The sequence below is a fragment of the Diaporthe batatas genome (genome assembly GCF_019321695.1).
Source record: "Diaporthe batatas strain CRI 302-4 chromosome Unknown Contig00001, whole genome shotgun sequence".
NCBI classification, from domain to species: domain Eukaryota; kingdom Fungi; phylum Ascomycota; class Sordariomycetes; order Diaporthales; family Diaporthaceae; genus Diaporthe; species Diaporthe batatas.
Window position 1 is genome coordinate 1,682,601 of NW_025408548.1, and position 27,183 is coordinate 1,709,783.

The 27,183-nt window shown below is 55.2% G+C and overlaps 7 protein-coding genes across 7 annotated transcripts; 4 read left to right on the top strand and 3 right to left on the bottom strand.

Annotated features, from left to right (window-relative positions):
* Window positions 1-1,732: 1,732 nt before the first annotated feature.
* Window positions 1,733-2,165, bottom strand: KVR01_000259 (uncharacterized protein; the record flags this gene model as incomplete). The annotated part of the gene is made up of 2 exons (XM_044789641.1): window positions 1,733-1,760; window positions 1,987-2,165. 2 exons carry the CDS (start codon window positions 2,163-2,165, stop codon window positions 1,733-1,735), a joined length of 207 nt encoding a protein of 68 aa, XP_044650208.1.
* A 5,081-nt stretch (window positions 2,166-7,246) lies between these two features.
* Window positions 7,247-9,009, bottom strand: KVR01_000932 (uncharacterized protein; the record flags this gene model as incomplete). The annotated part of the gene is made up of 4 exons (XM_044790209.1): window positions 7,247-7,344; window positions 7,632-8,344; window positions 8,405-8,571; window positions 8,641-9,009. 4 exons carry the CDS (start codon window positions 9,007-9,009, stop codon window positions 7,247-7,249), a joined length of 1,347 nt encoding a protein of 448 aa, XP_044650881.1.
* A 149-nt stretch (window positions 9,010-9,158) lies between these two features.
* Window positions 9,159-10,752, bottom strand: KVR01_000163 (uncharacterized protein). Its single transcript, XM_044781486.1, has one exon. The coding sequence runs from the start codon at window positions 10,579-10,581 to the stop codon at window positions 9,610-9,612; it is 972 nt and encodes a 323-aa protein (XP_044650112.1). The 5' UTR covers window positions 10,582-10,752; the 3' UTR covers window positions 9,159-9,609.
* Window positions 10,753-12,535: 1,783 nt separating this feature from the next.
* Window positions 12,536-13,600, top strand: KVR01_000717 (uncharacterized protein; the record flags this gene model as incomplete). The annotated part of the gene is made up of 1 exon (XM_044791316.1): window positions 12,536-13,600. One exon carries the CDS (start codon window positions 12,536-12,538, stop codon window positions 13,598-13,600), a length of 1,065 nt encoding a protein of 354 aa, XP_044650666.1.
* Window positions 13,601-15,574: 1,974 nt separating this feature from the next.
* KVR01_000084 (uncharacterized protein) lies at window positions 15,575-16,580 on the top strand (the record flags this gene model as incomplete). Its single annotated transcript, XM_044791873.1, has 2 exons — window positions 15,575-15,989; window positions 16,054-16,580. The coding sequence occupies exons 1-2, from the start codon at window positions 15,665-15,667 to the stop codon at window positions 16,578-16,580; spliced, it is 852 nt and encodes a 283-aa protein (XP_044650033.1). The 5' UTR covers window positions 15,575-15,664.
* Window positions 16,581-20,723: 4,143 nt separating this feature from the next.
* On the top strand, window positions 20,724-22,316 carry KVR01_000526 (uncharacterized protein; the record flags this gene model as incomplete). Its single annotated transcript, XM_044787433.1, has 3 exons — window positions 20,724-21,190; window positions 21,251-21,713; window positions 21,792-22,316. 3 exons carry the CDS (start codon window positions 20,724-20,726, stop codon window positions 22,314-22,316), a joined length of 1,455 nt encoding a protein of 484 aa, XP_044650475.1.
* A 973-nt stretch (window positions 22,317-23,289) lies between these two features.
* On the top strand, window positions 23,290-27,160 carry KVR01_001006 (uncharacterized protein). Its single transcript, XM_044791454.1, has 2 exons — window positions 23,290-26,228; window positions 26,339-27,160. The coding sequence occupies exons 1-2, from the start codon at window positions 23,766-23,768 to the stop codon at window positions 26,426-26,428; spliced, it is 2,553 nt and encodes an 850-aa protein (XP_044650955.1). The 5' UTR covers window positions 23,290-23,765; the 3' UTR covers window positions 26,429-27,160.
* The last annotated feature ends 23 nt before the right edge of the window (window positions 27,161-27,183 follow it).

Below are 27,183 nucleotides of genomic sequence, written 5' to 3' on the forward strand. Positions count from 1 at the left end.
GTCTCAGTCCTAAACGCGTTATATCTCAATAGCACTACTTGAAAAGGACCTTCTCAATACACCTGCGCAAACGTTCGCGAATCAAAGGCTTCCATCAACGGCTCAGTATCTACTACTTGCTTCACCTGCAACAAGCAAGTCCTCTATCATGGCACCAGAGCAGCGGCCATCCCGTTCCCCCAGCGAGGAATCAGCTCAAAGCGTGATGTAAGCTTCCCCGGGAATTCAAACACGGAAAATATCCAATCAACTCACAATGTACCTAATAGTGTCGTCGCGACAAACTCGAAGAAGCCCAGGACTGGGCGCCAGCTTGTGTACTGCCCAGGCTGTCAAGATCGAAAAAGCAAGCCCTCGACAACTGGCCGTAAAAACAAAAACGGGAATGCTATTCACAAATGCCCTGAATGCAAAAGGCTGAGAGAGGAGGCATCCCAACAAGCAGAGGGACCCTCTGACAACAAAAAGGCTAGAAAGCCTAGAAAGCCTGCTCAGCCCCAGCGCGAAGACGTCTTGACAGCAGGGGACGGGCCGCCCCAACCTCGCGAGCCGAACAATGGGGCAGCTGCCAGTCCTATTCCTGGCAAACAGATGTTGGTTGGTCGCCCCTGCAAGAGGCCATATCAGGGGCAGGGTGACGACTCGGAGGGCGAGACGGAGGCGGACGGCTCTAACAATCACCTCCCTCCCCATCGCCAAAACCCCAATCGGGACCGGTTTGGGGCCACACACGGCCCTATGGGAACAAACCACCAGGTCCAGGGGGCCCTTCGCCAGCAGGATCCCGCGCCGGGACCTATGCCTGCCTTCGCCATCCCGGGTGCCTATTTCGAGCAAGGCCGCCCGGTGTTCCTCAACGGCCCCGACCTCTCTGCTCGAGCAGATGGGTCCGTGTATGCCCTGCCTGGGGCTTCACGCCCCACCCCATCTGGGACTGTGGACCCGGCGAAGCTCGACAAGAGGCGTTTCCCATTGGCAGATGAGGCCGGGGAGGAGCCCGCGGACCCGCCAGGCTTGCACCCGGATCCCGAGCTGATAGACCCAGTCCTCCTCAATTTTGGTCTCTGGGACAGTGACCCACCGTGGAGTTGAATGTGGTCGGCTTTTTGATTTCGGGCGGAGGGGGAAGGACCACCCCTGCCATCGTGTTTGTGCAGCTGGCCCTGCTTCTGATTTATTTTCTTCTATTCTTTATTTTGATGGGTGGTGTTACCGTCTGGGCACCTGTTCATTGATACGCGCATCGGTTCAATTTCTGTTTTTCGAACATGGCTACTCCTTAGCGTCCAGTCAGCCCAGTGCGACTCCCCGATGGGAAAGACGAGCTGACCTTGCGACGAGCTGACCTTGCGTACGATACCCGGAGATACCCGAACACTCGGAGAACGGGTGTTCACTTTGGCTTCTTGCTATGTTTATATTCGACTTTTTCTTCAGGAAACCGCAGTCTGCTTCGACCGTCCCAAGTCCCGACACCGGCAATCCCCTGTTCGACCAGAAGATCATGGCCCAGCGAGTATTGGTATAGGCGTGCGTGGAAAACAACAACAAAAAGAAAAGGAACCCCAAATGCCACGGGCTTGTCCAACGGCGAGACTCGCGAAGAGACTTGCACTGGGCGTTTGGGGTTGCGCAAAAAAAAAAAAAAAAAAAGTCTTTCTCAGACACACAAGTTTTTGTTTTGGTCCTGTCAAAGGCCAACAACACGATGTATACTGCTAGGATCATAGTTTCAAATAATATTCTTGACCTTGCGGCCTCTCAAAAGGAGATCTCGCTATTGTTAAATGCTGTGCAGTGCTCCCTCGCACACCCGGGGTACGTAGTGGGCTCGATGCCTGTTGCCCGTGATCGTAATCACCCGTAAACGACAACAATCTGTTCTTCTCCCAATCTGTCGCCGATGTGGGCGCCGTAGAAATCCGCTCCCCCCTCCCCCCTCCCCCCCCCCCATCTTATGGCAGCACCCGCTTGGTCACATCTCACATGTCCCCGACGTTTGTCTTGCTGGCGTGCTCTGAGGCGCCGGCTGTCCTCACCTTGCCGCGGGGCAGGCCGGACGCGCGGGGGAAGAACTGCCGCCGGGCTGTGGCGCGGTCGCCTCCCTTCTTGCGGTCTTGGTTGAGGGGGTGGTCTGTTGATGTTGGGGCTGTGATGGATTCCATCCTGTTTCGTATGTGTGTGTATGTCTGCGTGAATCGTTGCTCGTACGACGATGGCTGGATGTGGATGTAGGCGTGATGTGCCAGACGATTTGTTGGTGCAAGTAATTTAAGCCAAGCTTTCTGTTTGGGGAGTTATATAACAGTAGAGACTAAGGCGATGATGGTAGTCACAGGATGGAGCAGTGTTACGAGGAAGAGTGACTGAAGACTTCCGGTGGGTGTCATCTCACCTTGGGTCAGCAAGGTGGACGACGGACCACTTATAACAATGGCCAGCTCTGACATGTCTCGGTGATAGAAGGAAACAAGGCAGACCGGTGTGAGAAGGCCCGGCAGCCCTACACACCGGAGAGGACGATGCACGAAGGCATTGCATGGAGCGGCAGACGCAAGGTGTTGAGCCTCAGTCGTGCAGCGGTGTCACTAACACGTCCTCGCCCTGTAGGGCTCAATCCTGCGCGGGGGTGGTTGCAGGCAATACTATGCGGGTGCGAAGATCATCGAATCACGACGCCCACGCGAACACGTTACACAGTACACGGAAAGGGGGCCAGCCCCAACTGCCCCACCGCGTACTCACATTCGTCTTACCTCGCTAGCGACGCAGGAATCCTGGCGCTGATGTAAGCTGCAACCCCTCGAGCGGCACGCAGAGGAAGATCGGAAACGAGGGACAGCGTACATGTCTTAGGCAGACCGCTGGTTTGTGTTCCGCATTCTTCAGGCAGCAGAGGGCGGGCTGCCTTGTTCTCCGGGCCACATCCATATCCAGCGATGAGGGAGCGGAAGAGGGCCCTGCGCGTGGTACAAGGTGGTTGGTGCCGCGGCAGTTCGGCGATATACGCTGCTGGAATATCTGGGCGGGCAGAGCCGGCCTGATCGAAGACGGCTGACTAAGGGCGAAATCAGGCAGACAAAGCCTGAGACATGAGTAGCCGAGCCGTGTGGAAGGGCCATGGAGCACAGCCATGGAAGGCTGCCTGCCTGCCTGCCTGCCCGCCCTGCCCTACAATGCCCTGCCCGCAGCCTGTCTGCATAAGCACGTCCCAGTCCGCACAGCATGTAGCCAAGATGCCAGACGACGCAGGCATGGCTGACTGGCACGAGGTCAAATGCCTGGGAGGGGCACAGCAACATGCGGGCTGCCGGGTGTCGAGGTCGTTCGGTTCGAGGCTGGCTGCTCGACTGGACTTGACTGGACTGGACTCGGCGGGGGTGGGTCGGTAGGTCGGCCAAAGGAGCGGAGCGTATGTGCTTACTATAACGGCCGGTGAGCAAGCCTGCGTGCCTGCGTGGGGGTCTGGTGGATGTGGCGCGGCGGGTGGGTCTAATCTACTGTGTATAGTATGCTGCCGTCAAGCTGCGAGCGGCGTCGGGCCGTCTGTGCGTCGCCATGCTGCCATGCCGGCACCAGTCCCGTGCAGGACAAGCACAGCACGCCAGCGTTGGCTACCCAGCATGGTGGGAGTGGTGTCGTTGTCACCGGGGCGGCAGGTAACGCGCCGTGGAGGCTGGCGATCGTGCTGGGATCGAGGCAGTATGCAGTTTGGCAGATGGCCCATCCATCATCTCGTCCCGGCTTGGGCCGTGCTGCTCGGTGAGGGGCCGTCAAGGTGCTATAAGGTTGGGGCAGGAGGTCATCTGCGTCGAATTGTCTGCACTCTACGCGCGGGCACCCGCGCCGATAGCCTGATGTTGATGTGGTGGTGGTGGTGGTGGTGGTGGTTGTTTGTGACTGGGGTTTGATGCTACCTGCGGGAGTCTGTGCTGTACGTCTGTACGGAGTAGTTTCGTGTGTGCGGCATGGACCGTTTCCCCCTTCCGTTTCCTTGTCCCGTCCGACCAACACTTCACCCGTCGCCGTCGCCGTCGCCATCGCCTTGTTTTTCCACCTCGTACCCCATACTCTCGTATATGTTGCCTGAAGCTGAAGGGGTGGTTGACAGTGATGAGTTGTCCCGGCATCGTCTTGGACAGATGACCACAATGCCCCGACTTGTTCATGCAGGGCAGGGGCCAGGTGTCAGTCATCCGTGGCCCAGGGGACGAATCGACGCCGTCCAGGGGCTGCTAGGGGCCTGCTAGGCAGCTAGGGACGGGGCACACGGCCTGGTGGAGGGCGAGGAACGGAGCGGCGGGAACGGTGGGGCGGCTCTAGCAGCCTGGTGGGTGGGCCGCCACGCGAGCACACTGGACGGACCGTGCTGGGAGCTCTCCCGAGTCCCCCAGGAAGCCTGGGGGATCCCTGGGGCGGGCCTGCGCAGTGCCTCCTGATTGCGGCCACTTGAGCTCCTGCTCAACTCTGTCCAACGGTCAAGCGCCCTCCGCCACACGACATGTGATGTCCAAACCCACGGGAGCTACCCTAGCCAGAGTCTTAACCACGCCCTTATTATCGCAATCTGCCTTCCTTTTTCGATCCCTCGATGACATTTCTGCCCAATCAGAAAAATCACTCGATTTTATCTCTTTTGTCTGTCCAGGTTCTCCAGGTTCCCCAGGCCCTCCAGGCCCTCCAGGCCCTCCCGGGTCTCCTGGCCTGTCTCGAAATAATCCCGCGCGGCGTGGCTGAAGGTGTGGACGTCCAGCCCTCTTTATCGCGACACCAACCTCCTTATCCTTTAGCCTGAACGCCACGCGGCTGGTGTCGACTGATGTCGGTGACGTATTTGGGACCGACTTTCCCCTTTTGCTTTTCCTCCGAGCTGAGAGGAGCTGCCAATTGGGCACTGGCTGGTGGCTGCTGGAAGAACGAAGCGAGAGCCGACATCGCCATCTGTTGGCTGATATCAATCCGAACGCGGTGACTCACTCACAAAATAACCTCGCAAGCTGCTCACCGGGCAGCCCCGGGAGGCGGAGATGCGCAAACTATCCATCCGGCTTCGCTGCTGCTGCTGCCCCCACGAAGCCATCCAGCAGTCAGGTCAATGCCCTCAGGAATTTGAATTTTCCCCTGGGTCTCGTGGGACGCATCACGGTTGGTATCCTGCGTTGCAGATCCCACGCATCTTGCCCCTGCGTCCATGAGGATGACCGGACTCGTGGGAGAGCTTCAAAACTTAGATGGTCAGGAGTTGGTTGCCACCCAGTCGACAAGCATCCGCAGGGTTCAGAGACAGGCCTCCTCACCAAGGAATTTATCTTTGCCTGGAGAAATCCAAAATTCATTTTATCGAATTTACCTGACGAGATTTCTCCCCAATCTCGCCGGGGTCCCTCGGTGGTGTGGCGTGGTGTGGTCATCCTCCGGGGTGGTGACTACAAGTTGCTGCACCCCTCAGTTCCAACACCAGGCCTCAGGTCCACACGTGGGTTCCCTTCCTCATCGACTCAATTCCTCGAGATCGGTCAAAGCCCCACCCTCGGCGCTACACATCGTTCCTCGGGTGTCTCACTTGCTGGCAGTTCGACAGCCTTTAGCCTCCCCCGTCACGGTCCACTGTCTCAGACAACATGACTTCATCCACCACAGGGCCAGGGCAACACAAGACCCCGTTGCCAGTCCTGGGCCACGTCGCGAGAGCCTCATTCGGTCTGCCCCAGGAACTGTCTGAGATGACTTGCTTCATGTACCTCGACTTCGACCAAGTACCCCCTCCACGGCCACCTTTGGCCAGCCCCTAACATGCAGATGGATGGTGACGCCCGCGACCCAAGATCAAGATTGTGTGTTGTCTCGACACCAAACCCGGACGCCTTGCTGCCAGATCAAGATCAGCCCCCGCGTTGACCTGTTATATGGCTTGATCCCCTCGATTCCTGGGCTCCGTGAGACATCACGCACCACGGTCGGGCATTCACCGTGTAACATCTGTAAGCTGGTCGCCGTTGTCTGGCATGTCTCGGCCAATACCTTCGGTCAGGAGACGACACTCACGCCGCCCATCACCTTCCCTCACCGTCCCTCCGAGGCTACCCAAGCGCCGTTGGCTGCCGTCGACCGTGACTTGGACCGGATGCTCCATGACATAAACGACGCGCCTCGCGACTACTGACGTGTCGCCTCCGTGTCAGAGTTTGTGTTTCTATCACCTGGATTAAGAACAGGTCAGCGTGGGAGCCAGCAGTTGCAATCATCGTTTACGTGGCCAGTCCCCTCTTGTCACACTGCATCGCCGTGAGGCCACGTGAGTTCGGCTCTTCTCGGCCATAAGATACGGCATCGAGTGTGCGAGGCTTACGCCTCCGTCCTTCGCCTCAACTGCAACGAAGACCGGATTCATAAAGTCAAATTTCGACTCATAACGCCACCCCAGGCCGATGTGGGAGCCCTCAAGCTGACGTTGCGTGGCCCATCCCACCCCACGACCAACTCGCACCATCTACCTGCAAGTGGCGCCAGCTGGCAAGTGCTACATCTCGTGACTGTATCTCGATACCTGGATAATGGCTCTCTACTAACTCAATCGCAATCTCCCGCATCGAAACGGCATCGAAACGGCATCTGCCCTCATTCTCTATACCCCTTCTACTTTTCTTATTACCGTCTGGGATCATGGTGCAATCAGTAGCCGCACTGCATTGTTCGAACCTGACTGTTAGAGATGAATTTCCTTCCCCAGTGCCTGGAAAGTCGCAAAGGATGCAGTCAGTGATGTCGTCTTTGTAGTCAGAAATCCAGAATCCGATCACTAGACTGATGACGGCTAAGGGCTATGACGTCTCACGGGCTTGTTTCAAGTCTCCGGAACCATCTATGTATATTGAAGGAGAAATTCCATGGGATCTGGGCCACATGGAACCGCAATACCCCGTTACGCGTAGATCATCGATGCTTGCCTTTCTCCTTCTTCGTATGCAGTGCTTTGTTCATGGCTACTGGAGTGAAACAGGCTGCAGTACTCTCCTTGGATGGTGTGAAGTCATGCCCTCGGGTATGAATCACGAAATACCGGGAGCCTACATAGATGGCTGCATTCACGGGGCGCCTAAAGCTCTTCGCGCCAGACACGTAGCACTTGAGGTGCGAGCACGCAACTGGACACTGATCCAGCTTTCACACCCACGCCGTGGGTTTAGAAGGCTCGGATGCGAGAAAGAACACGGGCTGTCGGACACGGCACCAAGAAATATGGCAATTAACAGTGTAGAATTCTAGGGCGGCCAGAAATGTCCCCGGGGGCTAATTGAAGTGGCTCTTCCTCGGCGTCACGGGCAGCCGAGGCCATGGCCGGGCCTGGGTCGAACGGCCGTCCAAGCTATACCGCGTCGTCCGCTCAAGGTCTTCCAGGGGCACTCTGTGCCACTGGTTCCTGTACACGTACTCGTTATCCGGCTTCTCGTGGTGCGACGGGTTCGACATCGACAAGGACAGCGGGCGGAAACTGGCGGCGCTCTTTTCCTTGGCGCGGCCTTTGGTCTCATCTGCTGGGCTGTTAGTATCATGACCCACTGCGGAGGGCAGGTAAGCCGCAGAGGTAATGTGGGTTCCAAGCGACACCCCATGGCTAGCAGGCCACTCACAAAGATAGACAGTGATGAGCTCAAGCGCCACGGGCGCCCATGTGACCAGCGAGAGGACCTGCCCAAACGTCCACTCCGCGTCCTGGTCCGACTCGCCCGCCTTCTGCTTGACCGCCTCCCTGTACGCGGTGAAGAGGAACAGGAAGGTCCACATGAACAGCCCGCAGACGGCGCCGTCGATCAGCCGCAGGTAGGGCTGCGACGCCTCCCACCGGCGGCGCCAGGGCCCCGCGCCCGAGTAGTCGACCCGCCCGTCCTTGAGCTTCTCGAGGGCGTCGCGGCGGAACGTGGCGGTGGCGTGGTACAGCCAGCGGAGGCAGTTGAGCGCGAGGAACACGTGGCCCGCCGTCGTCATGGAGGCGAGGATGGCGCGCATCTTGTGCGAGTCGCACTTTGCCAGCCAGATGTCCTCGGACACCATCGTGTCCTGGTTCCACAGGAACTGGAAGTAGGCGCCGTAGACGTAGCGGTAGAGGACCTCGACCGTCAGGGCGAAGATGATGACGAGGAACCAGAGGAACAGGCGGATGCGCTTCCTGCGCAGCCCCGGGGACAGCGACTGCAGCGCCAGCGCCGGGAAGATGGAGAAGGAGGACATGAAGTTTGCGTTGAGGAGGCCGTAGAAGGCGTGCGGCTCGTGCGGGTGGACTATCGGTGCTGCCCAGCGCGTGATGGAGGCGATGTTTACTGATATGGCGAAGAGGAGGACGGCGCTGGGGACTAGGTGTCAGACATGGTGCTTTAACCTACTTTGTAATACAGAGGGGACTCACTCTTGGAAGGTATTCAGGGACTTCCGGAAGCAGTTGATGAGGATCGTGTATCCCTCTCTCCGTCCTGCGGGCACAGCTACTCCGGAGTAGTCCCTGAGGCTATCCTTGAATAGAACGACAAAGTATAAAGTTGCAAAGATGGCTAGCATGTAATAAGACAACATGGCCTAGTGAGGCAGGGGTCAGCACCAACAACAGGGGTCGATGGAGAAATTATAAAAGCTAGTAGCACTCACTCCGACGCCTGTGAGATCTGGATCACCTTCCCACTGGAGCTTTGGGCAGACCTGAGCACTGCACTTTGACAATGGGAAGTTGATCATATCCATGAGAAGTGCATTGTTATCACGAAAGTAATTCTTCTCATGGTACCAAACCAAAAGGTTCGCATCTGTTGGTTTCGTCCAATTCCTCGGTATCATGGACCCCAGATAGCCAATCACGATATCAAAAGACACACCATCCCACAGCGAGCCCTCGTCCTCATAAAGTTGGCCATATGCAGCAAGCCAGGCGGCTGCTGCAGAGCAGTTGGTGAAGTTTAGCCATGCTGCGGGTGGAGGGCTCCAAGTGGCGTTGACGACGTCACCAACAGTGACGACCATTTTTCGAACGTCTTTGAAAAGAATGGAATTTGCCAGTCAAAAGAGCGCGGCTCTAAACTTGAAGAGAAGAGGATCACGAAAGAGAGATTGGGAGGAGATCACCCGCAACCTTACTACAGATCGCAGGCCTGGATGGATGGGTGCTAAGCTTAAGAATTGTTGATCATGTTGAATATTTCTCGTGTATTCCACATTTGGCGGTCTCTTCTCTAATGTACGCTCCTTAGCCGAAATATGATATCCAACCTTATTCCGGGCGCGACGTCGTCGTCACAGCCAGCCTCCATCCCTATCCCTTTCTCTCTTCACCCCATACTTCATCTCGCTTGGCCTGTCTCCGGCATTGACTGCGGCTGTCCAGGTGGGTTTGAAACACAGATCGACCTGTGTCGATCTCTCTCAGGGGCGCGAGTCATGACTTGCCCGAAGGCCCACGTGTGAACATGCAACGGGCATACCGTGATGAGGACAGCACAGTGGGCAGCCCTGATCCATCCTGGCCCAAATCAAAACAAACAAGGAAAAATGTCCCATCTAGTCTAGAGTGTAGTGTAGGTATATAAATATGCACAGTCACAGTCGCGCAGATCCTTCTTCTTTTCACAGCGACGCCCTCCCTTTGTCCTGTGGCTTCGCCCGCAGTATGCACTGCTGCGTCATGCAGGCCACCAAGTTCCGCTTCTCGTCCCACAGCCGGCTCTCCGAGTACGACCGGCCGAACCCCGCGGCGATCGTCTTCCTCTCGCGGAGGTGCCAGCTGCTCAGATCGACGTCGGGCGTGAAGAGCCGCAGGGCAAACTCCAGCGTCGAGCAGGCCCCCGCGTCGTCGAACCACATCTTCTCGTGCCACAGCGGGAGGAAGGACAGGCCGCCGTCCATCAGGAACGCGAGGGCGGCGTTCTTCTCCCCCGCCGACGCCAGCGGCTCCTTCGTCTTGGACCAGTCCCCCGAGCTCCTCTCCGTCACCGGCAGGTGGTCCTGGTCCGTCGGCAGCGTCCGCACCAGGCCCAGGACGTTCTGCCCGTTCAGGCCCTCCGCGCAGGTCCTCGTGTCGAAGTACTGCTCCATCATCGTGAACATGATGACGTGCTTCTCGACCAGCTCCCGGCCGCACAGGCCCTGGGCCACGGCCCTGTCCGCCAGCTCCATGGCCGTGGGGCTCTCCGCGGGCCCGGCGAACGGGATCGACGGCGGCGCCGAGTACGCCAGCACCGCGGGCTCGACCACGTGGAATTCGGCCGTCAGCTCCATGCACGGGCGCAGCTGGCCGCCGGGCTGCCGCTGGCTGACCACGACCCGCCGCGTCGCAAAGGTCTTGGTGTCGCGCGTCGCGTGGACGGTGCAGGCCAGCCTCTCGGTCGTCGACGCCGGGCCGAGGAAGTGGCCCACGAGCGAGTACAGCGCGAACGAGCCCGGGACCGTCTCGCTCGCCGCGCGCGCTGCTATCCCCGCCGTGCACCCGCCGTAGCCGATGGGCATCGCGTTGCCCAGGCGCTGCGGCGGCTCCTTGGAGATGAACTGGTTCGGCCCCGTCTGCTCGATTGCGAGCAGGTCTGCTAATCTCCGCGCCATGATTGAGGGACTAACGAGTGCAGTTAAACGCAAGTGATTGAGTGAACGAGTGTGAAATGTCGATCAAAGACTATCAATTGATCCTTCCCCCCTCCGGTGCCAGGATTCCTGGTAGTGTGTGCGTGGAAATATATCAAGTTTGACAAGCTGTCGCTGATAAGGTGGGCTTTCCCTCGTCATCAGATACCATAGGGATAGACCAGACCCTCACTCCGGCCCCTGTCGGCTCCGAAAAGCCCCCTGCAAATAGTTGCCGGAATCAGTAAGCACCACTTCAGCATGCAGTTGCTCAATTTGACAATATGTCTGATGAAAACCCTAGCTGTTATACAAAATTACAGCATCTCCTCATGCCGACACTGTGGCCCAGGTATTACATGACTGTGCAGTGGCACTCCCAACTCCAGGGCTTTAAGAACTTGAATGAGATCAGGAATTCGCACCCCGCAAAAACGGAGGGCACACTTAAGGACAACAACCTCCTTTAGGACAACCTCCTTTAGGACAACCTCCTTTAGGACAACCTCCCGTAGGACAACCTCGACTAGGACAACCTCCACTAAGATAACCTCCTCTAGGATAACCTCCTTATAATAACCTCTTATAGGATAACCTTATATACAATAACTACTGAGGTAATTTAGTACTAAGAATAGAGGTTTATAAGACAAAGAACAAAAGCTATAAAGTAATATATCCCTCGTAAACTGACATTAGCCTCTGAGGCGGCAGACCCATATTGTTGCAGAAGCTCTAGAGTTCGGAGACAACGTTGCGGAGCCTCGTGACTTCTCATGAATGAGGCATTGGAATCACGGAAAGACTGGGCAAGCATGATCCATGGGTTCACAAACCATTGCTCATTCAGTAATGTCTGCTGGAAAGGCATGACAGTATTTGATTGCAGGCGGCAGGTCGAACGCTCCAACTCCAGATGCCAGGAGTCTCAAGGGCTGAGGCTGAGCAAGTCCGAGTCTGTCGGCAGGACGGTCTGGTTGATTGATTTTGCATGTCCGGCCTGGGGACGCGAATGGTTCTGTTTTCGAGTAGCAACCACTACCTAAGTAGGTACTTACCTGGAATTAAGCTGCAAAGCAAACCCTTCGGTCCTCCGGTGCTCTCTATATTGTCTGTGCGGAGCCCGGCGTCTGATGGGATACACTAGAAGCCCTAGAGTGCAGGCGGACAACCACAAAATTAGATGGACAGCTTCTTCGAATATTCCTCCCAGTCCTTTGTCAACTAGTATGCCCGTAACGTACCTTACACAAGGCACTTACCAGGGCGCCGCTTCACGGGTATTGCTTTGCTAGAGGTCCTACCACAGAGGTCCTGCGAGAGTTCCTGCGGCGGGCTGGCCGAAGAGCATACCTAGGTAAGCTACGCACCCCCGGATTCTAAGCCCGTCAGACACTTAATTGCCTAGGCACTAACTGACCTGGTCAGGCGATGACATGATTTGTAACCTTTTTGGCACGTGTCGGGGCTAGTGAGGTTGGGCCCTCTGGGATTTCCATGCAGGTCCCCTTCTCAATACCCTACTGGTACCATTGTGAAGTATACCTAATTACCTACCTAGGTACTTAAGTAGGTATCGTGGTCCTCGGTGGAGATTGAAATTGAGAAGACTGCTAAGACCAACCCCACTGCCCTTTGCCGTCCCACGGCTGCCCGCTGGCTGCAGATAGCTTCCTTCCTTCCTTTTCTTCCTTGGGCAGACCTGCTCGTAAAATCAACCTAATCTGATATGCCTTGAGCCTTCGAACCAAACCCTGCATCAGAGAGACCTCCTCAATATTACCCTTGGTTCTTTGCAGAACCCCATCAGGCCTGAAATAGGTAACAATAATTAACAAAGACGAACATTGGGCATTCAGGCCTTTATGCACTCCCAGTCCCCTCGTTCACAAGGGATAGCTCACCTCGAGCAGCACTTTTGGAACCCAGCACCATCATGGCACATGGACAAGTGGCGGGCCTCGGGGAGCCCGAACTACAAGCAATCCACAAATTATGCCTACCTGAGCGGGACGAGGACTTCAACACAAACACACTTCGTCCAGAGAGACCAGAGTACGCCACACTCGTGAGGGCGGAACTGAATCAGGGTTGGATACGCTCTCTGCGCACAATACAAGGAGCCGTCTTCAAAAAGCTTGACATCCCACAACCATACGACGGCTGGCTGTTCCCCAACGGCTGCTTATTCCTGATCTCTACCGCTGCTATACTGTTCGACCAAGAATGCAGCAGTGCTGTGGTCTCAGACCCGAGGACGCTCCCCCCACTAGGTCCCCACGAAATTCTACCCGGGCATGCTTCCAAAGCCGACTATCAGCTGATGACCTTGTTCGACCACATGTTTCTAGTTGACTACGGCTTTGGGGAACACCCTTACAAGGAAGCCGCAATCTTTTTTAAGGACTACACCACCCTGCCAGATTTTCTGTCCTTCGGCCGGCTAGTTGCTGAATTTGCTTACGATTGCCGGAACGACGCCATTACAAAACCATATCTGCTCAAAGCAAGCAAGCAAATATCCCGGTCTTTGTACTGGCGGTCGGATCGTAATGCCGCGGAAATTGCGATCATGGCCTATTGGCTTTATACACGTCGCCGAGAGATCAGTTCCTCAGAGTACGAGGTCGGATTGACGGGGTATACTGGCGTAATCCAGGAGATGGTTTCCGAGATACCAGAGAAGGGAGCAGGTCGACTCAGGCGCAAGCTATCTGTCGACGTGAACGAACTTATCCCTCACTTCGCATCAAGACATCTAAGAGAGCTGCTAATTGGAGCTGCTCGTGACTTGGCTGCGCAACACGGCTTATCTCTCACCACCTCTTTAGAGAATGAAGGCGGAGTCATTGCAACTCCATGCTCTTGCGGCACGTATGTCGCTCGAGATGGGAGTTCACCTCATTTGGGCAGTCACGAAAGCCGGCCAGGATCCTTGTCTCCCCGTGAGGTGACACCACCACCAAGCTATGAAGAAGCCATGAACGGACAAATTCATTGAATTTTGGATGCTGTGTTTCAGTCTGCACGAGGGCGTTACTCTCAAAGGGAGTTCCAGTCGAACAACAACCACTACCCGTCGTTTGCTGCTGTTGCGGACAGGCACGGAAGAGCATTTGCATTAAGAGGACGGCTTCAAACTTTTCGCAGGATGTAAAAACAGCCACTGGGGTCTGGGGTGGAAAATATTCGAAATTGCTACCATTCATGCCGGCAGGGTCTAAGTACCTAGGGTGGTCAGTAGACGCCGGTGCACTGGGTCATCTGGTATCGATTCGTCTCGAAGCTCGATTTAGTCGATAATCACCAGGCATCTCCCAAAGATTAGCTCGCTTTCCCGGGTAGAGAATAGTTTGAAAGCACAGAATCTGAGACTTGTCCGCGGTATCAGTGGTGCTGGTCGAACTCCCTCTATCTCAATCAGTGGCCCTGAAAGCTTTTTAGTTCTTACCGCTGCAGTCAGGATGCGACTGTTCCTTGTGCGCATTTCTCAAATCTTGGATTTTGCTCTTTGAATTCTGTGCGACCTCCTCCCTAGGTATGGTATTTTAGATACGTCATTCCTCAACCATGCAAGCCTGAAGGAGCCATTGCCACCCTTTCCACACATCTTCCTGTGTTGTACATGCATCTTACACTAGAGTAACATAATTTCGCGCCGGAGTGGTGGTGTGAAGAATTGAAGTTGGGTCTCATTTATCTTTGGGCGGTATGGAATTTCACTTCCTTCAATGTTGAGGCCACAGGTGCAGCACTTCTGGTCAACTGGTCTAATGTTTGTTTTCCGACGGTATGAGGTTTCTGGTTATCTTGTGGAAGTAAGGTTTCAGAACATAGATTCCACATGTGGCTTTTGGAATAAATATCTAACGGTGGACGTTTTGTAATTATCCATATTGCTGTCGTCAAGTGACCCTTGAATCCAGTCCCCACCTGGGCATGCGTCTCTCGAATCCACAAGTGCTCTGCAAAAGATCTTCTGAGCCACTATTGCCCGTGTCAATGTACTCCTTCGTACTTCTGAATGTGGTGTGCTTGCCTTTATCTGACCATAGAGATCTTACCATCATTCAAGGTAGATAGCACGTGAGAACTATATTAATATATCTTGGACTGTAGCCTGTATGGATATGTAACTGGCCTCAGTGGCATTCCCACTGATTCGGGATATAAAGTCATCGCGGACACCCTGAATGATAGTATCAAGTTACTTGGTCTTCACGCTCCTGGTTCCTCAAATTGATTTGTCTTTAGCAGCCAGCGTCCCGATGTGCTGAGAAGCAGGGCGAGGAGGCAGAGGACTAGGAGCTAGTGGGCCGTGATAGCCGGTGGATATCGTCATATGTACAAAAGCCACCATGATTTCGTTGCAGATTTGTTGCAAGGGGCTACCGGATCAACTTCAAGTGATGAATTATGCCGGTGGTTTTGCTGGGAAGGGCGTTTGAGAGAATTAGCGAGAGAAGGGGGTCATTCAGGAGGCGGCTACAACGGCGCTTGATGCCAAGCGCATGGCACCAAGCCCATAACCCATTGTGAAAGAAGCGGTTAGCCTCCCAGCAGTAGAAATGTGAAGAGCTATGTCCTCCTCGCAGCCCCTCTGCCCCTCTGTATAGCTTCTGAAACCACGCACAGTCAAAAAATTCTCGACAACCTTTAGCTTCTAGAATGTATGACGTTGCCGTAGTCCCGGTTGATCCCTTGCGTGAGATCGTCATACAAGACAAGCGGGCTGACTAGAGTGGGGCCTGCCAAGGCCAAGCTCTGCGGACTCAGCCTGGTAGTGTGGCAACACAAGCACACATTTTCGGAAGAAGAAGTGCTAGATGCCATGGCTGGTTAAGGATGGGAAGTGTTGGCATTACGCGAGAAAATTTGAGTCTTGTTTTCTGTGAAAACCTCTTAAATAGTGCGAGTAACCTGCCCCAGAAACAAGCTCAGTTTCCGCCACAATGACTACGTTTTACCCAGCTCTCCACAACGCACCGTCGGCCGAGCCCGTTGTAACTCAAAATATCACCTCTTCGGTCATAATTCCGAGTGCAAAGTAATACTTCGACCCATAATGACCAAGGTCAAGCAGTATCCGTCCCCAGATACGCCCCGGGTGCGAATAATCGTGTTGGAGACGGACGAGGCTCACCCCGACACTCACGAGGAGAAAGGTAGTTTCGGGGAGATTCTGCATAGTCATTTTCAACATGCAGGGGTCGAACATACGCCCGCACTAGCTGTGGACACGGACATAAAATTCGTGGTGGAAGACAAAGGGGGCACCGTTCCCCAGCTCGAAGAGTTCGATGATTACCAAGGAGTCTTGATCACGGGGAGCATGTACAATGCTCACTCCAACACTCCATGGATCTTGAAGCTCATTCATGTGATACAAGGTACAACGGCACAATATTCTCTCCGTTCGTACGAAGTAAAGCCACAGGCTGACCCAGCACATAGAACTATGGCAGCATCGGCCAGATCTTCACCTCAGTGGCGTCTGTTTTGGCCATCAGCTGCTATGTAGAATGTTAGGCGCCGAGGTCGCTCCGGCCGAAACGCAAAACTGGGAGCTGGGCCACTCGAGGATCGACCTCTCGTCCGTGGGAAAACAGCTGTTCCGCACAGAGGACAGCAGCATCTACCTGCACCAGATGCACCAGGACCATGTGGTGGAGCCTCCTAGTCCCGAGCGGTCGAATGGATTGCTTAGATCAGGCACGAGGGTGGACGTCTGGGGCCACAGTAGCCACACAAAGGTGCAAGGCGTCTACATTCAGGGGAGACTGTTCACGACGCAGGCGCACCTTGCCTTCGACGAGGACATGGTTAAACGTCAGATACAGATGAGGATTGACAGCGGGGGTATCGAGGATTTGGATCATGCTGACAGAGCTGCGGCGACAGCACATTGGCAGCACGATGGCGATGTAGTTGCTGCAGCTATATTGAGGTTCTTTCATGGTGATGATGATAGCATCGAGTAACATGGTCACTTTTATGATACCATCTTATTTACTTCGACTGCACGAATCAAAATTACAACGTGGTCCTGAAAGAATGTTGACTTTCATTCAAGAAGTAGGCTGACTGAAATTGAGGGCCTTGCGCAGGTTCGAAAATGCATTTTCTGTGATGGGATTGATCCAGGATATGGAGGAGAGAACACCTGATTCTGGCTGCTAACATCCTCGTCAAGGGCACTCTTCACATTATTGTCACATCAAGAGTTCAATGTTCGGAGGCGCCATATGATTGCACGAGATAGGAGATGTCGAAGTTAAACCTTTGAGGATGTAGTTCGGGTGCATAAAATATTTCACCTGAAATCCCTCCAAACTGATCACAGTTAGAAGCAAGTGTAATAAGTACCTTGGCTCATCGGCCCTGTGTGAATGAACCGCATACGACTACAGATGTGTTATACGGAATACGGAACAAGAACAAAACCAGTCAAGAATAATCAAAATGGGAACAAAAACGAGGCGGCGAAGTGCTCGCATCTTTTTATCTGGCTCTCTAGCTGTACTAACTTGAAGTACCTAACTCAGGCTATCCACACGGAACATCCAGCGCCAAAGGAATGTCGATGCAGATAGACAACGCTAAGGCGGCACGATATGCAGGGTCTCAGGCTGAGGGTCTTCCCGCGCCAACGGATCTATCGTTGAGGTATGTGTGATAAGTGTAATCATCGATAGGTGACAACTCTATGTGGCTCTCTGTCGTTGAATCGATTGTTGTGTGGGCTAGCCGAGATCGGTATTCAGAACGACCACCCTTACGCACAAACGATATTAGCCCAGAAAGTGTCCCTGTCGGAACTTGAGGCAATCCCTCTCGGCTCGGTTTGTCGGAATTATGAGTAAATTTGAGCTAGTAGGCTTTGTTAACGTGGCCCAGGTGGCCCTGTTGCTTGGATGCATTGACCAAATGCTACATTCGGCCTGTTTTAGCATTTTTCACTCCGCGATTCCCTTTCCCCGAGCTGTTGTGGCATTCAACAATAGCGATTATAGCGTGCGGCGCAGTAAGGGGCTTGGTGAAAATGGTGGTTGGTAGCATTGTGTCATACGAAAGACCTTGGACCGGCACAGTCAATCAGTCTTGAAATGCCGACATTATTACCGCGGCGTCGCTTCAATACAGGAACAGGGAACTTTCGGTGCAAGCTCGGGGTCCTGGAGCCTTGGAACTGCTTGGCTTGAAACGCCGTCCTGAAAGGTGGCACTAAATATCAGTTTCCTCTATGTGGCTTGCTGTGACCCTGAGGAAAATGTCACGGTGTTGCGATCCTGTGTCGGCACATGGAAATTGGTGACGAAAGCGGGTTCTTCATACCGTAGTCTGCGATCAGCTTCACATGTGCGGACAGGGCAATTGGGCAGATGGTTACGTTTACCAAGCAAAGTAATATTCATTCCTAGCAGGATTGCGGCCCTGGGTCGGCATTTATCGGTTTGTTTACAGTACTCATTTCCTGTGCACCCTCTTGTGCCCGGGCAGTGCTCGTCTGTCTCCTGACTTCCGCTTCTGTCTTCGTGCTCAGCCATTCCATCCTCAATGTGAAGGGCAATGCTGCACCGACGAGTGCGGTGGCGAATATCATGACCCGTATAACAGCTGTGTTCCATATATCCCTCAAGATCATGAGTTCCTTGACACTGAGGTGTAAAGACGAAAGATCTGATGCACCCACGTCTTTAACTAGTTGCAAAGATAGGTCAGGTAAACGCTGTGGGACCAAGTTGCCTAAAGTTGTGAGAACAATGGTCTGGCCCAAAGACACCGCAAGCGCCCCGCCCATCTGGTTGAGGAATAGAACGGCAGCATTACCAATTGGAATGTCTTCATCTGCTAGGACGACAGAGATGGCGGAGTAAGGTATTTGTGATGCCAGCCCCGAGCCAAGACCGATAACCACGAGTGCTGCAGCCCAATACACTGTACTTGAGTCGGCGCTTAATTGTGTAAGCATAGCTAGACCACCAAGACAGATCAATTCGCCTACAACCATATAAGGCATATACTGTCCGAATTTCTTGATAAGGGCGCCACTAGCAATGATAGCCACAAACTGTGGGATGACACGGGCGATGAAGTTCACTCCAGCAGTGGCTGGAGTCACCCCTTTGACGGCTTGAAACCAGAAGGACAGGAAGAAGGGAACCTATACTAGGTCAGTCCGGTGACGAGTACAAAGATTACAAGGTAGGGGTTTGACCCACGGCGTATGCTTGAGCTCCTAGGCAAAAGAGTGCCACGGATCCTGTCCATATTGAGCGCTGTTTGAAAACCCTTGGAATAATCAAGGCGCGCTCCTGGCGTTTCCACTGCCAGAAGAGGAATGTGGCCCCAATAGCAACTGCACCAACAAGGCATCCAATTACATCAGGTGAACTCCACGGCTTTGCGTCACCACCCCATTGCAGCGCAAGGAGCAAGCAGCAACCAGCACTCATGATGAGTATAGAGCCCAATGGATCCATGTTGTCAAGCTTAGTCTTGAAGGACAGTGACCGGGAGCCTGAGGTAGATGAGCTGCCTGGCACCCTTAGGAATATTGCGAGGCCAACCAGTACAACACCGCCAACAGGAAGATTACTGTATTGGAGATTTCAGCAACCATTAGCTTAACCGGCAAACAAACAAGAAGACAAGTATCAGGTGGATCGTGGCTTACATCCAAAAGCACCACCTCCAATACACATCCTGGGTTAAGGTGCCACCTAGGACGGGATTAATTACAATAGCGATTAAGAAAACACTTAAAACAATGCTGGTGTATAATGGATGGTTCTCTAAAGCCACTGTCTGATTGATAATGCTTAGGGCTCCTTGAAGAGTACTAGTAGCTCTGAATCTAAAGACTGCCCTTCCTACTATAAACATATGGGAGTTGACAGCAATAGCACAGAGTACTGAGCCAACTTCGGCGAGATAATGGGTGACTTTGTTAGTACCCTGGTGGTGAGACTTGACAGATGGTAGGGCGGGTACCCACCTTCGAACGCGAGAAATGCCAATCGATAGACGACGGCGGAGTCCTATTGCTTATAGATTGGTCTAAAGAGCGGTTGGAAGACGGTAATAGTAAGGATATATATGATGCTGTACTATGCCACTACCTCTAAATCCTTAAAGTTGGAGGGTATTCGAGGTAGTGGCATTAAGTGTAATGAGTAACTGGCTGAAAGAAAGATATGTGATGACCGTGTAAAGCCGCCATGAAGAGAGGCATCCTGGCATTTGCGCATTCACAGCTCTAGTTGCCGACATGAAGCCGAAGGCGAATTGAGTCTCGCATGCGATTTTCAACCCAAATCCAGAGCGGAAAAAAGAATGAAGAACAAAATGTGCAGGACGAGGCCACAAAGCAGCGGACGGAATTGTGAGGCCGGAGCAGTGAAGCATTGCGAAATGGTGAGGGGGGTTACATGGTGCGAACTATTAGCACCAACAGCTTATAGGTCAATTCGTGCCTGGGTTGTGTCAACCGATTAACCCCCGTCGTGTTGGGTGACATAGTGCTCTGGAACCTACCTCCGTACTTAAGTACCTAAGTAGATATCCTTGCTGCTGGTCTATATTATTAGATATGCTTTCTGTTGGTCTGAGGTTCCCTTCCGGACTGATGCGACGGGCCACGTGCATGGGTACCCTAGAATAGCTATCACTCAGCTCACTTGGGTATGATATGTACACCCTCAGCTCAGGCGGTTGGTTGTCCACGACTCTCTCCACTCTGCAGCCCGCTTCCTTAGTCCTTCGGTTCCTTCCAGCCCCCGTGCGATTTCTTCCAGATATCTTTTCAGATGCACGTTAAAAAATACTCTATTCAAGGATAGGACAAGAATACACACCGAGAACAGGATGGATTCAGTCATTACAATAATCCTGTCCGTTGTCTTATCGACCTATGTGTTCCTATGGAGTATCTTGCGAATGACCCAGTCCAAAGCAGAACCGCCCGCGATTCAAAATTTCTTGCCCTTCCTCAGTCCGGGGATCTACATGTGGTGGATGGGACCCAAGTACTGGACTGGCCCACAGCAGTAAGGACCCTGAAAGAAGCCCATCGCATCTTTCATATGGCCCCGTCGAAGGCATGCGTAGCTACATAAAAGCGGATGTTGATCGTGAATAGTGACCTCCCAATCTATACTTTACGGTTCCCTGGGATTCGCCTGTACATCATCCAGTCCACCACGCTGATCTCAGCCGTCCAGAAGCAGGCGCGCACTATCTCCTTCGCGCCAGTGATGGTGAATATGGCGGCGAAGATCATGGGTAGCAGCAAGAGGGACCTGGAAATCATCGGCCGAGACCCAGTCGCCGACGATGGCCACATTCCAGGGATGCAAAGGGTCATCCACGGCGCTCTGCGCCCAGGGGTGAAACTTGATGCCTTGAACAGGAGGACTGCCAAGTTCGTCACAGCATCCATTGATGCGCTTGCTTCCAATGTCAAGGGGAAGGGGCCCACCACGATCAACATGTACCAGTGGATCAGCCACCAGGTCATGATGGCCGTGACGGAGGGCATCTATGGGCCGCTGAACCCATTCCGTGACGACTCGGCTGTGCCAGCCTTCCGGTGAGAACTGACCAGACTATTGTCGCATATCTGTGGCATTGTGCTGACTACTTTCTGCAGGGGATTCGAGGCGGGTGTCCTCCCGCTCATCACAAGCCCGTTCCCCTCCATCAACGCAAGGAGCCACATCAGAGCTCGTGAGACGTTATTCAAATCGTACGTGGCGTACTATGAAACACGGGGCTATGAAGACCCTCAAACGTCTGCTTTCATCCGCGATAATCAGCAGTACTACGCCTCTGAGGGGTTCACCCTCGAAGCGATGGCACGAAGTGAGATGATGTCCTCCGTTGCGCTCCTCAGTAACACCATGCCGGCGACTTTCTGGCTGGTGTATCACATCGTCTCTGACCCTGCCGTCCTGGCGGACTGCCGAGAAGAACTCGTCCGGGCGCTGAACCTGGGCGGAGAGCCGGACGGCGAGGCCGCCACTCCTGCTGCCGTACGGAGTATCGACATTGACTGCATCAGACGCCAGTGTCCGATCCTCCTCTCCACGTTCAAAGAGGTCTTCCGCTACCATGTCAGTATAAAACCTTCCCTCGAGTTGCTCCTCCTTTCCCGTGCCTTGGTATTACTTTATTGTACTGACTAGTACCAGGGCATCGGTATCTCATCCCGCGTGATACTCGACGACCACCTGCTGGACGACCAGTTCCTCCTCAAGAAGGGCAACATCCTGCTGATCCCGGGCGTGGTGCAGCACCAGGACCGGTCCGTGTGGGGCGACAACGTGAACGAGTTCTACCACAAACGGTTCGTCGAAGGAGCAACAGGGGGGAGGAAAGGGAGCCGCCGGCTGAACCCCGTGGCCTTCCGCGGGTTCGGCGGGGGCTCGACGTTGTGCCCCGGCCGACACTTCGCCGCCACGGAGATCATGGCGTTCGCCGCGCTGTTCATCCTTCGGTTCGAGTGCAGGCCGGCATCTGGGGCGGCCGGCTGGTTGGCTCCGAGCGTGGAGAAGACCAACCTCGCTACTTCTATCCACCAGCCAGACCACGATGTGGAAATCGAGGTGAGGCTGCGGGATAAATATAGAGGGAGGTGGGAGGTCAAGCTGTCCGAGTCAGATGTGCCCATGGAAGTTACCGCCGAGGATATGGCTGCTGTTGAAGTTGGAGTCTGATGTTACCCAAGCATCATGTGCGCTGCTTGATTGCTGGGCATTGCCGTCCTACAGAGTCAATAAATCTGCAGAGCAATTGTCTACCTGGGTGACTGGCCATTCGCTGTGTCTGTCGTGTTCCTTGGCGCAGACCAAGGAAAGATTTGGTCACTAAAGAGGCCGGTCGCTTCAGATAATATAAATGACCTTGGCAGGATTCGTCAACATGGTAGCGTTACGCCGTCACGGAACCTCTCCCCGTAACTTGCATATGGGAGAGCCCCCTATGGAAACACGTTATATAGAGGAAGCTCGAAGAGAAGGGTTCTGACGTATTGGCGGTGGTGTAGCGATAGTGTGTGTGATTGGGCGTTTTCCGAGTTGCCAGATGGGACAGCTGGAGAGAAGGTGAGACGAGCCGAGGAAGGTCGGGATGGCCGGGCTCCGGATCATGTAGTAGGGTTGACGTGTGTTGACGGGTGGTCATACGGAGACAAAAGCATCACGTTGCCCCGGGATAATAATTGGGACGCCTCGGCCGGGCACACCGTCGACGTGTTCGCCGTTGCATCAAGACTGGGTGCCATGACAAGGAGCGAGGTTGCCAGTGGCCGACATGTAGTGTACCGTGATACGCATATGTTGCATGTCCATGAGGAGACAGTTCGGACGAGACGACTCAGACGAGGCAATCAGGACCGGATCTGTGCCGTGACGGTGGGGCCGTCAGGCGGCTCGGGCAATCAGGGTCCTCGTGTGGCTTTTCAGCCGAGGTCACGACGGCTGTTGGCCGGTGGGTGGACTTGTGACAGGTAATGCAGTGCCAGACACAGTACTGCGTACCTGGCAGCCAGGCAGCCCGGCCGGTAAGCTGGTAAGCTACTGTAGATTCCAACAAGGGCGGACAGATTAGACGCCGATCTTGACCCCAAACCTTGTCTGGCATATGCCTGTCAATGTTGACACCCTCACACCCTCACACCCTGCTGTTCTCGGCCGAGGAGGCTGAGCTGGTGCCAACCAATCGTGCACACGTCTTGAATTTCTTGTTTCTTGTCTGCCAGCCTGCTCAATGCTGAACGTCGTGTTCGTCGTCTGCATTGTCTCGGTATGCCTGCCATTTTACTTTTGGATTGAGTTGCCCCCATCTTCAGTCTGTCGCTGCATTGAGTGGCCGATCATGGTGATAATGGCATGACATGTGCTGCTAATCCGGCTGGGAGACCCCACTATCACAAGCCAAAGCAACGGTGGAATGAGACATGGAGAAAACCTCAGCCATAGCCCACTAGAGATGGGCCTGTGCCCAATGCCGTGCCGAGAGATTGGCGTGGAGCTTGGCTGATGCTGAAATAGCTCAGCCTCCACTCAACCCGACCAGGCAAGACGTCACCAAGCAAACAAGCAAAGCAAGCCCTCAAGCAGCTACCGCAGGAGCTAGGCAGGTCCACGGACGACTCGGGTTCAAGCATGTGCAGCCTAACACCTAGCCACGTCTGCCCCTCGCTCATTCAACAGGCCCTCGTCGTCATCCTTCGCTCGTGTCAGATCCCAAATAATCACCGTCACCACCACCAGCAGTATTACCAGCAGCATCACCTGCGCATCCATCAGTCGTCGTCGCAACACTCGGCGGGTGCCTGTTTGGGACAGCTCGCCCACTTGATGCAACAGGGACCCACCACGCCTCGGAGCTCCAGCCGACAGCGACATCAGCAGCTTCATCCTCGACCTCGACCTCAACCTCGGGCGCCAGCACGGGCCCGGTCTTCCTTCCTCTCGCCCTTGCTATTAATACTCGCCCTCCTCCTCCCACTCCTCGCCATCGCCGCCTACCAGCTACTCACCACCACCACCACCACCACAACCACCCGACCCACCACCCCCTGCTTGCCCAACATGCCCTGCAAGCAGAACCTCAACGTCCCAGAGAGCTGGCGCTCCGGCCTGGGGCCCCTCCACATGATCCAGAAGCCCCCCTTCACCGTCGACGCCCCCGGCGCCCCCGAGATCGACGGCGAGACCAAGCCGCGCCGCAACCTCAAGGCCAAGGATGCCCTCGATGACCGCCCGTCCCCCGAGGTAGACACCGTCTTCGCCCTCGTCAAGCAGAGCGCCGAGGAGCACGCCGGCGACAGGTGCATCGGCACCCGCAAGCTCATCAAGATCCACGAGGAGACTAAGAAGGTCCCCAAGGTCGTCGACGGCGAGACCCAGATGGTCGACAAGAAGTGGCAGTACTTCGAGCTGTCAAACTACACATTCATCACCTACGGCGAGTACGAGACACACCTGCTCAACCTGGCCTCGGGCCTGCGCCATCTGGGCCTGGGGAGGGGCGACAAGGTGCACATGTTTGCCTCCACCAGCGCCAACTGGCTGGCCTTGTCGCACGCCTGCTCTTCCCAGACCTTCGCCATCGTCACCGCCTACGATACCCTCGGCGCAGAGGGCGTCGAGCACACCCTGGTCCAGAGCAAGCCCAAGGTCATGTTCACCGACCCCCACCTGCTCAAGACGGCCTCCCGGGCGCTGAGCAAGGCCGACACCATCAAGATCGTCGTGTACAACGACCAGTCTATCGCACTGCCCACCCCACAGGCTGAGATCGACGCCTTCAAGTCCTCCCACCCGAACCTTACCGTCCTGAGCGTCTCGGAGCTAGCTTCCCTCGGCCAAGAAAACCCTTACGACCCCGTGCCGCCGACCCCCCAAGACATGTACTGCGTCATGTACACATCCGGATCGACCGGCCCGCCCAAGGGCGTCTCGATGACACATGAGGGCTTCGTGGCCGCCGTGGCCGGCCTGGTGGGCGTCATTGGCGACAGCGTTAGCCCAGAGGAGGTCGTCCTGGCCTACCTGCCCCTGGCCCATATCTTCGAGATGGTCGTCGAGAATCTTGTCCTCTACTTCGGCGCGACGATGGGCTATGGAAGCGCCCGGACCTTGTCAGATCAGAACGTCCGCAACTGCATGGGCGACATGCGATCGCTCTCCCCGACGATCCTGGTCGGTGTCCCCCAGGTCTGGGAGACGATCAAGAAGGGCGTCATGGGCCGCGTGAACAGCGGGTCGCTCCTGGTGCGCAGCCTGTTCTGGGGCGCCTTCAACACCAAGTCCTTCCTCGTCAGCCACAACCTGCCGCTGCAGACGATATTCGACGGGCCCATCTTCGGGCAGGTGCGCAAGCTCACGGGCGGCCGGCTGCGGTTCATCATCAACGGCGCCAGCGGCATCTCCAAGGAGACGGCGCACTTCATGTCCATGATCGTGGCGCCCATGCTGGCGGGCTACGGCCTGACCGAGACGGGCGGCAACGGGGCCGTGACCTCGCCCCAGCAGTTCCGGCTGACGGGCTCGTGCGGGCCCCTCTCCACCGCCATAGAGTGCAAGCTGGTGAGCATCCCGGAGCTCAACTACTCGACGTCGACGACGCCCCCGCAGGGCGAGATCTGGGTGCGCGGCAAGCCCGTGCTCAAGGAGTACTACATGAACCCGGAGGAGACGGCCAAGGCCGTCACGGCCGACGGGTGGTTCAAGACGGGCGACATCGGCGAGTTCGACGACGTCGGCCACCTCAAGATCATCGACCGCGTCAAGAACCTCGTCAAGCTCCAGGGCGGCGAGTACATCGCCCTCGAGAAGCTCGAGGCCACCTACCGCGGCTCGCGCGCCGTCCAGAACCTCATGATCCACGGCGACTCGGACCACCCCCGGCCCATCGCCGTCATCTTTGTCAGCGAGCCCGTCATCAAGGAGATCGCCGCCGGGCTCGGCGTGTCGGGCGGCGCGCACCAGCTCGTCCGCGACCACAAGGTCCGGGGCGCCGTGTTCAAGGACCTCATCGCGCAGGGCAAGAACGCGGGCCTCACTGGGCTCGAGACGATCAGTGGCGTGGTCCTGACGGACGAGGAGTGGACGCCTGAGAGTGTGAGTTCTGATACCCAATCTGCCCCCTACTCCTTTGTTTCTCTTGTCGCTTTGCTGTGGCGACCTGGGTCGAATGAGTGATGAGTGTGGTATACTAATGTCCGCTACAGGGCCTCGTCACGGGAACACAAAAGCTCCAACGGAGGGCCATCCGGGAGAGGTACGCAAAGGAGATCGAGGAGGCCTTCAAGGGGTCATAGGCAATGTCTTCTGCCTCGGCTTCTACGGTCACGAGGCCGATGAGGTCGGTCGCCCTGACTGTTTGGCTTGTTTGTGGCGTTGCTTCGTTCTGTTGTTGGCGTGGCGTTTAGGTTGTGTTGTGTTGTGCTGTGCTTTCCTGTCTATAACTTCTCTCGTATTACCACCCCCCAACATCTTTTCCCCATGGAACCCCTATTAAGCTTGGATACTTTTATTGTGTACAATACCCCCTTTTCTGTATTATCACACCCCTGGTGCCGGTAGAGGCACCCTGATAGGCTTAAAATGGGAATGGTTTTGGACAATACGGACATTGGGGCTTGTATCATTATGTTTCTTGTACAATGATGAAGTCCCTTTGGTAACTGGCCTCGGACCACGGAGGGGAACGAGGGTGTGTGTGCCTTGTGTCTTGATACTGTGTGGAATTGACCTGCGGGAGCACAGCCCGCTTCTTCCTGCAGTCGGCTGGCTCACCACTGAGAAATCACTGCCCATGGGCCGGGACTTCCACAAGGACCCCGGCGAGGCGCCGGCAGCGTCGCACCACGAACCCGTAGGCTGGGGACTCCACACGAGGCACAAAGTGCATGCGGCCAAGCACGAGCACGGCAGATCAAAAAGGTTGACAACACGCTAGATTAAAAGGAAGATGGAAGGCATCGAGAAAAAGTCAGGTAGGTATCCAGGATGAAGGGGGTATGCTACTCCAACAACAAAAAAACGGGCTTGTGTCTGTCTGTCTTCTATACAA

Bases quoted from the DNA above. Each gene is read 5' to 3' on its own strand.
- KVR01_001006 (XM_044791454.1), top strand. From the start codon at position 23,766: ATGTGCAGCCTAACACCTAGCCACGTCTGCCCCTCGCTCATTCAACAG. The intron at 26,229-26,338 runs GTGAGTTCTGAT...TGTCCGCTACAG, and splicing joins AGGAGTGGACGCCTGAGAGT to GGCCTCGTCACGGGAACACA.
- KVR01_000163 (XM_044781486.1), bottom strand. From the start codon at position 10,581: ATGGCGCGGAGATTAGCAGACCTGCTCGCAATCGAGCAGACGGGGCCG.